The sequence below is a fragment of the Microtus ochrogaster genome (assembly GCF_000317375.1).
Source record: "Microtus ochrogaster isolate Prairie Vole_2 chromosome 14 unlocalized genomic scaffold, MicOch1.0 chr14_random_3, whole genome shotgun sequence".
NCBI classification, from domain to species: Eukaryota; Metazoa; Chordata; class Mammalia; order Rodentia; family Cricetidae; genus Microtus; species Microtus ochrogaster.
In genome coordinates, this window is record NW_004949098.1 from 5,390,226 (window position 1) to 5,400,594 (window position 10,369).

Below are 10,369 nucleotides of genomic sequence, written 5' to 3' on the forward strand. Positions count from 1 at the left end.
ACATCTGGGATTTGAAAGCAGGAATTTCAGAAATGCAAAGTAATTTTTGGCTAATTAGCCAATTTCACTTACATGAAAGTCTGTCTTAAAGAACAAACGAACAACAGAACAAATACATAAAACTTAAAAAGTGTATTCTCTCTGAATGTAAAAGATTTAAAGTGGTTGTAATCATTTGCAAAATCTTTCATCTTTAATGCTGAGACAAGTCAATACAGGGTCGTTGTTTTTTTTTTTAATTTCTTCAGTGCATTCTAATTTTCATTGCAGTGACCTTATTTAACTTTATAATTGTTAATTTTTAAAGATTAGTGGCTTTTCTTCATGATTCCCTTCTATTTAAGGTTAGACAGAGAGGAAAGGGTTTATTTTAGCTTCCATATCCAGGTTACAATCCATCACTGAGTGAAGTGAAGGCAGGAACTCAACAGGCCAGGAACCTGGAGGCAGGAAATGATACAGAGACCATTAATGAGTACTTGCTCACTGGCTTGTCCTCATGGCTTGTTCAGTCTGCCTTCTTACAGACCCCAGGCCCACCAGCCCAGCGATGGTACCTCCTAAATTGGATTAGACAGTCCATCTCCCGGTCAATCACTAATTTAAAAAAAATTTCATACAGACTGACCTACAGCCTGACTTATGAGATATTTTCATTTCTTTCTTTCTATTTTAATTGATAATAGATTCCTCTCTTATATAATATATCCTGACCACAATTTTACCTCCCTCCTCTCCCCCTAACTTTCCTCTTTTCTCCCCCAGATTTACTCCCCATCCCTTTCCCCTTAGAAAAGAGCAGACTTCTAAGAGACAGCAACCAAACATGACAGAGCAAAATGCAATAAGACAAGGCAAAAGATCACATCTTGAAACTGAACAAGACAACCCAATAAAAGAAAAAGAGTCCCAAGATCAGGCACAAGAATCAGAGATACAACTCCTCTTATTTTTCTTCTATTCTTATATATTTTGTTATATAGAATTCCCTTCTGTATGTGTGAATACCACTGACTAATAAAGAATCTGCTTTTGGCCTGTTGCATAGAATAGGGCAAGGTGGGAATTCCAAGCGAACAGAAGAGAAGAGGTAGGGATGTTTTAATGAGCCGCTTGTTCATCCTGGCCACCCAGAGCAAAATAGCTACACAAAAACTGTACTAATTAAATCACTACTTGGTCCATTAGTTCTAGATTCATATTGGCTAACTCTTACATATTAATTTGACCAATTTCTATTAATCTGTGTATTGCCATGTGGCAGTGGCTTATGGGCAAAGTTTTGGCATGGGTGACTCTGGTGGTGGCTCCATTGCTTCTGTGTCTGACTCTGCCTTTCTTCCTCCCAGCATTCAGCCTAGCTTTCCCTGGCTACCTAAGTTCTGCCTTGTTCTAAGTCAAAAGCCGTTTCTTTATTCATTAATGGCAATCCCAGCATACAGAGGGGGCTACCACATCACCTCCCCTTTTCTGTTTATATAAAAAGGAAGGTTTTAACTTTAACATAGTAAAATTACATATAACAAAAGAGGTATCAAACAAGAATTACAGTTACAATATTTGTATCTACTTTATCTTTTATCATAACTAAGCAAAACTATAACTATAAATTCTTCAACTCCATTAAAGACTTCAGAAGGCTATATTATTACCTACAGGACCTACAAAAATACCCTAGAATTGACAGAGACATCATGCTGCCCAAACAGTCTTCTTTGGCCTACAGGTCCATAGTGTCCAGCAAATTTTTCCATGAAGCAGGAAATTTCAAAGACAGTTCCACCTATTTTGGCAGTTTGTTTGTCACTTTCTTCTGTGTCCTGCAGAATGTCTGGCAGACTCTTTCATGAATCAGGAAACCCAAAGAACCATCTCACCTTTAGGCAAGTTCAGTAGTCATTTCTCTATGGGTCTTGAATGTCTAGTTAAGTAGTCGAGGCAAGAGCAGTTTCTTGCCCAAATGGATGAGGAGCCTCTTAAATGCCTATCTTCCTCTTGAAGCAGTTGGTGCTATCAGGAGTAGACATGTCTCATTGTCATGAAAAGTCCTAAGTTATTAAAACATTTTAAGTGCTAATTCTAAAAGTTTCTGTGAGATTTGAAGAGCACCTATCTACCTGAAATATAACTCTACATATCTAGAAAATCTAACTAAAATTACTATAAGCTTAACTATTATAGATGAGTGTTTATTAACTTATATTTCTTAATTATACATTATATTTTTAAATGAGTTACACAAACACAATACCTTAATCAAGATAAGAAATGCATATACATATAACAAAATTGACCTTAAATTTGTATCAGTAAACCAAGATTCATACCAATGCAAATTATTCATTTCTATATCATATCCCCCTTTAAATGTAAATAAGCATCTATAGACAATATTTGGGAATATGAGTGTAGTTTTGTTCATTCTGTTTCCTGCTGATTGGGGGAACTGTTAATCAGGTCTTTCATGTTTTATCCTGTGTGCTAGGTTTACCTCAGTCAGTACTTGGGCAAAGTAACTTTTAAGGGTGTTCAAGGTGACCTTTCAGGGGTTCTTATTCTATCAAACCACACCAGTCTGGAAGCAATCCATAGGTTCTCATTCTTTGCAAAACCAAGAGAAGAACTTCTTTTCCAAAACAACATATCCTTAGACCCAAATTTGGAAGTCATGCTACGTTTATAATATACATACTGGTTTAACTTAACAGCCCATACAATGAAATGTCTTTCTGTTCATTCATAATCAATAACTTCAAAGATAAGACAATAATATACATAATCCAGACTCTGTGAATTTTTTATTTTTATGTGGTTTGTTTTTCTTACTCCTTTTAATCTATGACTATCTATACACTGTCTGTTTAAAGAGTTTACCCTTTTTTTTAAAAATCATTTACTTCTTTTTCAATTCTCTATACTCTTTTTCTTCTCTCTTACAAGGCTACATACCTTTTTTAACATTGTGACCAATTTAGAGGTCTTTTATGTCTAAATCTGTCCTACTGTGTATCTGTAACTTTTTACTGTCCAGGAGCACTATTCAACTGCTAGGATCTTCTTAAAACCTTAAGCTGCGCTTCTGCTAGGGGAAAAACAGCAGTGCCTGATTGCCCCACCCAGTCCAGCATGGCAGAGCTGCTCATTGCCTAGGAAAGCCATTCATACTGCCCTATTTCCAGGCACACAGCCTGTCCATGTCACCATTAAAAAAGCTGCAGCAGTCTGTTCACAAGCTCCATTAAATGCTCCATCTCCCTAAAGAGACAAAGGTCATGCTGACAGCACATCCCAGAAAGCCTGCATTTCAAAAGAGCCTGGCTTTTTTTTTCTGCTGCTGCTACTGAGTCAGAAAAATCTCTTTTAAAGGAGTCATGCCTCTGCTTGCTTCTAGCAAACAGAGCCCACCAAAGAAAATGGCACTAGGAAACCATGCTTTACTCTGTTCTTTGGAGTCTAGAATTAATTTTTAAGCTTTCTCGGGTTTTTACATGGATTTTAGTTGGCCATGTGGGTGCCAAATTGTTGTTAGGAGCCACTTGTTCATACTGGCCTCCCAAAACTGAAATAACCACACAGAAACTGTATTAAAAAGGGAGTCAGAATAAACTTTCTGTTAGTGAGAAAGGCAAAATTCTCCAGATCAGTTTAGGAAGAGGACGGTCAAGAAAGGAGTAGGCATGCTGCATAGGATCCTGCCACCTACGGAAGTGGATAAATCCACCAAGTCATGATTCCATAAATGGTAAAGTTTAGGGAGAAAAGAGTACACAGTATGAAATTTTTTAAAAAAGGAAAAGGTAGGAGAGGAAAATACAAAGAAAAAAGAGTTCAGCCTTCATTTTTTTTAAGTAGTGGCATGCAAGAGAAGGCATCTAAGTTGTCTAAATCTTAAATTGTTTTATTGTTGTCACAAGCAGGTGTGCGACATGTCATGTGAGGTTGCCTACCCTGCACCAGGCCTCACAGACTGTCCTGTTCTAGTGTCACACATCTTTGGGTTGCTCACGCTAGCTTGCCTCACCCCTTTAGACATCTTGAGATCCTGGAAGGGTTCTGTTTTTATTCAGGGATATGGGAACTAGGAATTTGGATTCTGTTATAGAACAAAACATATTTTAGCTTGAGAAGTTTTCCAACTGTGAATATGAAGAATTCATCACCTGTGATCATTCCCATGATATTCCAGAAAAGGTGACTCCTACTGCCAGGATTTCTGTATGCCATCTGTGCCAAAGGCAAATGTTCTGAGACTCATGTCCCTCCCCTTCATCATTTGTGATGACTCTTCTACTTTACCCTGTTGCATATAAAAGACCGTGTTAGCACACAGCCTGGCAAGATTTATTCTTCCCAGGTGTCTGGTAAGTGTGTTTAAAGAGGAAGACTCCTCAACACAGGCTAGTTTATTAGATCTGGGAAAAGAGACAAAGAAATGTTATAAAATGTTCTAGAAGTATTGGTAACTCAGTAGAGGGCCAAGCTGCCTTTCTATTCCTAAGGCTATTATATATTCCAAAAATCTCAAGAGAAGGAGTTGAGTATATGGGAATGCCAGACAGCCTTCTTGAACTAAGAAATCAAGAGACAAGAGACTTTGTATAGGATCAAGATAGCTGTGTTCACCACTCCTAAAGTTTTCTTCTCTTTTTCTTCAATAGTACTGCTGATTTCAAATTTAAAAAGACTCCCCTCTGCTGAGCATGGCTCAGAAAATGCATATCATATCCTGTTAGCATGCCTGATTCTCCTGGCATGCAGCCAAGGTAGGCTTGATGCACCATGATCCATACAAACCTGAAGGCTTTACTCCATTCCTATAGATGTTTGTGTTCTTTGGGAAAGGGCATAGTAAATGTTGGAGGTTATAATTTAACTAATCACAATTAAATAGACCTTCAACTACAAGAAAATTTGAATTGGGTTATTAACCTATATTTTGTTCATGGCAACTAATGTTTCCTTATTTGTTATGTTTAAATCTAGATATCTTTATTAATTAATGGAAACTTTATGCAGATACTCTTATCTAAGAAAGGGTATAAAATACAAAAGAAAGGTAACAGCTTCAGAAAAAAATAAAGATACAATTGTGGAGAAAAAAAAATTCCAGAAACTAATAGTGAGCTATTGTATAAAGGAAAGAGATCCTGAAAATGAAAAGTAAGAAAGGAGGCTAGAAGTCAACTCTACTGCCTCTCTTACATTGTTGCCTGCTGACAGAGGGGCTTACTTCAATGACAGGTGTCTCGGCATCCAGGCTTTGTACAATCCTCAGCATCTCGTTCACGCTCCTCTCACACTCTCTAGGCAAGAAGGCTGAAGAAAGCTTGCCCACACCTGAGAATGATCTTCCTTCTGCCAGGATCAACTGCCCAGAAGGTGCTAATGCCTATGGTTTTTACTGCTACTACTTTGTTGAAGATCATTTCACCTGGGGAGAGGCAGATATAAGTGAAAAGAGAAATGTGAGAAGAGAAAGGTATCTGAAAATAGAGTGTTAACCTTGTCTAGTTGTTTCATAAGGTAGGGTTGATCACCTATTTTTCCCACCTACCTGAGCTTGTCCCTTGTTGGTGACTTTTACTCTGAATTTTCTGGGCAGATATCTTAATGCTGAGTCAGGGTATCATCAAGAGTATTTCTGTCACTGTCTGTTTCCTCAAACATTCTTTATTGGGGCTAGTATATTGTTCAAAACTGCACTTCTCCGTTGAGCAATCTATTTTCTGTCTCCATGCTTACAGCTTTTTTGCCAGAATATGAATTCGGGGCACCTGGTGTCAGTGGTCAGTCAGGCTGAGGGCAACTTTGTGGCTTCTCTGGTTAAAGAGAGTGGTAATAAAGCTGCCTATGTCTGGATTGGACTCCATGACCCCAAAAATGTGAGTATATGGCTTCCTTATCTCCTAATACACAGGTGAAGGAGAAGTGGGAGAATCAAGTCTAGATTGTAAAAAGCCAATTTTAGAAAAAGTATAGAAAAGCAATGTATTTGTTGATTCTAGAATATATGAGCATGTTGAGGCTCACTGCACGTTGTTATGGAGATAGCTGGGGCTCAAGTTGTTAAAAGCTCCATTCATTCATGAAAAATTGTATTGTATTTACTGAGATGTGTTTTTTTTTTACATATTCATTACTATTTGTAGAATATCTTGTAGATTTCTGTGTTAGAAGAGAATCCTTTTGAAATGACAGAAGAAAATAATTTATTGCCTGTTTTGGTGAATCTGTTGCTTTACCAACCCAACTAGCCCTACCAAGTGTTATGCTAAAAGACGATAGGTTTGGCCTCAAGAAAGAGACTCTAGGAGCAGTTTGTGTGATACACATTTATGGTTCTTTATAAAATTCAGAGAACTTCTCTGGGGGACAGTGGAAGAGATGAATATTTCAGGAGGCACAAAAATGAAGAAACACTATGGTTCCTAACAGGAGCATGATCTTTATTTTGTCCTATATTTTGGTCCATTTCTTAAAATGCACGTGGCCTGAGAGTTTCTACAAAATTCTGAGTAACATTGGCTAGATTTGACTCTTTTACTGTAGAACCGACGTTGGCACTGGAGCAGTGGGTCTGTGTTTCTCTATAAATCATGGGCCACTGGAGCTCCGAGCACGAGCAATTGTGTGGCACTGACTTCAAACACAGGTAGGAGGAAAAGATATTGTTGTTTGCTTCTTCAACTCAGTTCTGGCTGACAGACCTCGGGCTGCAGAAAGAGAAAGGGTTACTTATGCAAGAAATAGAAGTGTTCTTATTTCCTATCTTGAGTCTTAGAACCAGATGAGACCACACTATCTCTATCTGACCTTTTTCATTGATTTGTAGCATTCAGGAAATGGAAAGATGAAAACTGTGATTCACAGTACTCCTGAACAACAGATGTCCAGAACTTCATTACTATGGATTAGAAAATCAAACATGACCATCTATCAACCACAGATTAGATACTCTTCTCTGTTGAACTTACAATAGACTTGCACTATTTTTATCTACCCCAACTTTTATACCCTGACTTAATGAAAATAAAATTGTATCCTTCACTTGTGTTGTCATCTGTGTTCAAAGTTTGTTGCTAATGGATGGGTATAGTAGGAGGCTGTTTGTATGTTCTCTGCTGTCCAGAACTGAAACAATCACTCAGAATCTAAATTATTTGCAATACTGTTTGGCCAATAGCTTAAGCAAGAATTTCTAGCTTGATCTTATATCCCAAATTTGCCCATCTCCATTAATCTGTGCATTGCCACATGTCAGTGGCTTCCTGGATAATGTTCCATCCCCAGCATCTGTCTCTGTCAGGGCTACCTGACATCTCCCTGATTCTGCCTTCTTTCTCCCAGTATTCAGTTTAGTTTTCCCTGCCTAGTTCTGTTCTTCCCTGCTATAAGCCCAAAGCAGTTTTTTTTATTCATTAACTAATAAAACCAACACTTATACAGAAGGACTTCCCACATCAGCTGGGTATCTGACGAAGTCTAGCACTGACAAGCTTACTCTGGCATATCCATTGTTAAAAATACAGCCTTCAACAACCATTAGTGCTTTTGTTTGTGATAAATTTGAAACACATGCACACTTTGTGTTTGCTTAGGCTGTGTTTTGAAGAAATAGTGAATGGCATGGGTATTTTGGTACATAATACATGGTGATTTTACAAGCTTGAGTTCTAAGGAAGCCATTCTTTTGTACACAAAAAATCAATTTGAAGCCATGATTGATTTGAGATTTTAATGAAAATTGCTTGGTATAAAATATTGAATGAATTGGTGACCAACATATTGGTGACTAGAAGCATAAAGGCCAACATAGTTTGTTAAATGACACACCACCAGCAATCAGCAAGAAGCTGGTCTTTTTTTGTGTCTAGAATTCCTTTTCAAGCTTTATCAGGTTTTATGTGAATTTTAGTCCACCATGTTGGCATGCTAATTTGTAAGAGGAGGCTGCTTCTTCTTTCCTGCTGCCCAGCTAGCTTAGATCCAAAATAATCACACATAAACCATGTTAGTTAAATCACTGCTTTGCCCATTAGCTCTAGCTTCTTATTGGCTACTATTATTTATTAATTTATCCCATCTCCATTAATCTGTGTATTGCCATGTAGCGGTGGCTTACTGGCAAATTTCAGTACATCTGTCTCTGGCAGCTCCATGACTTCTCTCTGACTCAGCCCCTCTTTCTCCCAACACTCAGCTTAGCTTTCCCTGCCTACCTAAATTCTGCCTTGCTATAGGTCCAAAGCAGTAGGGAAGACCAGAGAGATGCCATGTAGGTACCTGAAGAGAAAGACACAAGCCTCCAGTATGAACCTTTCCAGTAAATTACAAGCTTCGTGATAAAATACAAAATGATAGTTTTTTTTTATTTAATATGTACGAGTTAGCTAGAAATATGCTTAAACTTTTGACCAAACAGTATTGCAAGTAATATAGTTTCTGTGATTAATTTGGTTCTCAGCGGCCAGGAGACTAATGAGCAGCCTCTGCCAACGGAACGTTCACCAACGTGTGCTGACTACATCGACATAAAACCTAAGAGAGCTTAAAACGGAATTCTAGATACAGAAAAAACAGTTTGGTGCTTCTTCTTGGTAGTCATATTATTTTTGTCAGATAAGTTCTGCTGGCTGCAAGCATGGGTTCTATGGCTCCTTTAAAGAAGTTCTTCCTGATTCAACATTGACAGTAAAGACCAACAAAGACTGCACAGCTTCTTTAGGGGAGGACTTCCTGTTTCTGGTTTGTGCTAGTTTCAGGAACAGCTGTCTGTTTTTTAAATATATATATTAAATATATATATATATATATATATATATATACACACACACACACACACACACACACAAAGAGAAAACAAACTATCTGTTTTTCATTATACATACAAATCCAAATTCCTACTTCCTTCCCTCTTCCCATTCCCTCCACATACCCTCCCACTACACCCCAACAAATCCTCAGAGAGTGTAAGACACATTGCTTTGTGAAAAGTCCAAGACCCTGCCTACTATGTCTAGGCTGAGAAAGGTTCCATCCAAAGAGAATAGGTTCCCCAAAAGCCAGTACATGCTGTAGGAATAAATCCTGGTGACACTGCCAGTGACCCCACAGTCTGCCCCAGCCATGTAACTGCCAGACACTTTCAGATGGACTAGACTGGTCCTGTGCTTGTTTCTTCTCTATCCAGCTTGATCTATGAGCTTCCATTAATGTAGGCAGACTGTTTCAGTGGGTGTACCCATCATGGTCTTGACCTCTTTGCTCATATTCTCATCTCTCCCAGTCTTCAACTGGACCTTGGGAACTAAGTCCAGTGCTCCTATGAAGACCTCAGTCTCTATTTCGATCAGTTGCTGGAAGAAGGTTCTGTGATGATACTTAAGATATTCATTAGTCTGACTACAGGGTAAGTCAAGATCAGGCCCCTTATCGTCTATTGCTGGGGTCATCCTACTGGATTTCTGAGAATTTCTCTAGAGCCAGGCAGGTTTTTGCTAAACCTATAATGGCTCCCTCAATCAAGATATCTTTTTCCTTGTTCTCATCTCTGTCCTTCCTCCATCTTGACTATCCCATTACATCAAGTTCTCCTCATCATTCCCCTTCTCCCTTTCTCTTCCCCTTCCACCCTGTCTTCTCCGCTAACTCTATGCTCCCAATTTGGCGAGGCAATCTTGTCTGTTTCCAATTTCCATGTGGATCCATATATATTTCTCTATGGGTTCACCTTGATACTTAGCTTCTCTAAGATCATAAATTATAGAGTCAATCTCTTTTGTTTATAGTTAATATCAACTTATGAGTGAGTACATCCTATATTCTTCTTTTTGAGGCCGGGTTACCACACTTGAGATAGTGTTTTCTAATTCCTTCCATATGCATTGATGTTTATGAGTGAGACTAGTCTGTAATTATCATGCTTGGTTGTGTCTTTGTGTGGTTCTGGCATTAGGGTAACTGCAGCCTCATAAAAAGAGTTTGGTAATATTCCTTATGTGGAAAACTTTGAGAAGTATAGATATTAGGTTTTCTTGAAAGTTCTGCTCGAATTCTGTACTGAAACCATCCAGCCTTGGGCTTTTTTTTTTTTTTTTAGTTGGGGGATTTTTTTATAACAGATTCTATTTCCTTGAAGTTTATATGTTTATTTAAATTGCTCAACTGGTCTTGATTTAATTTTGGTATATGGTATCTCTTTAGAATTTTTTTATTTTATTTATTTTATTTATTTATTAAAAATTTCCACCTCCTTTCATCCTCTCATTTCCCTCATACTTCCCCACTTCCCTCCCCAAATTTTTTTATGCTTGCCAATTATGTGGAGTATAGGTTTTTGTACTATGACCTAATGATTCTCTGAATTTCT

The 10,369-nt window shown here is 38.0% G+C and overlaps 1 protein-coding gene across 1 annotated transcript; it reads left to right on the forward strand.

Annotated features, from left to right (window-relative positions):
• The first annotated feature begins 3,926 nt into the window (after window positions 1-3,926).
• On the forward strand, window positions 3,927-6,879 carry LOC101986611 (lithostathine-2-like). Its single transcript, XM_005364784.1, has 6 exons — window positions 3,927-3,933; window positions 4,659-4,763; window positions 5,308-5,445; window positions 5,743-5,882; window positions 6,550-6,652; window positions 6,833-6,879. Exons 1-6 carry the CDS (start codon window positions 3,927-3,929, stop codon window positions 6,877-6,879), a joined length of 540 nt encoding a protein of 179 aa, XP_005364841.1.
• The last annotated feature ends 3,490 nt before the right edge of the window (window positions 6,880-10,369 follow it).

Bases quoted from the DNA above. Each gene is read 5' to 3' on its own strand.
- LOC101986611 (XM_005364784.1), top strand. The intron at 5,446-5,742 runs ATATAAGTGAAA...CTCCATGCTTAC, and splicing joins TTTCACCTGGGGAGAGGCAG to AGCTTTTTTGCCAGAATATG. The intron at 6,653-6,832 runs GTAGGAGGAAAA...ATTGATTTGTAG, and splicing joins GGCACTGACTTCAAACACAG to CATTCAGGAAATGGAAAGAT.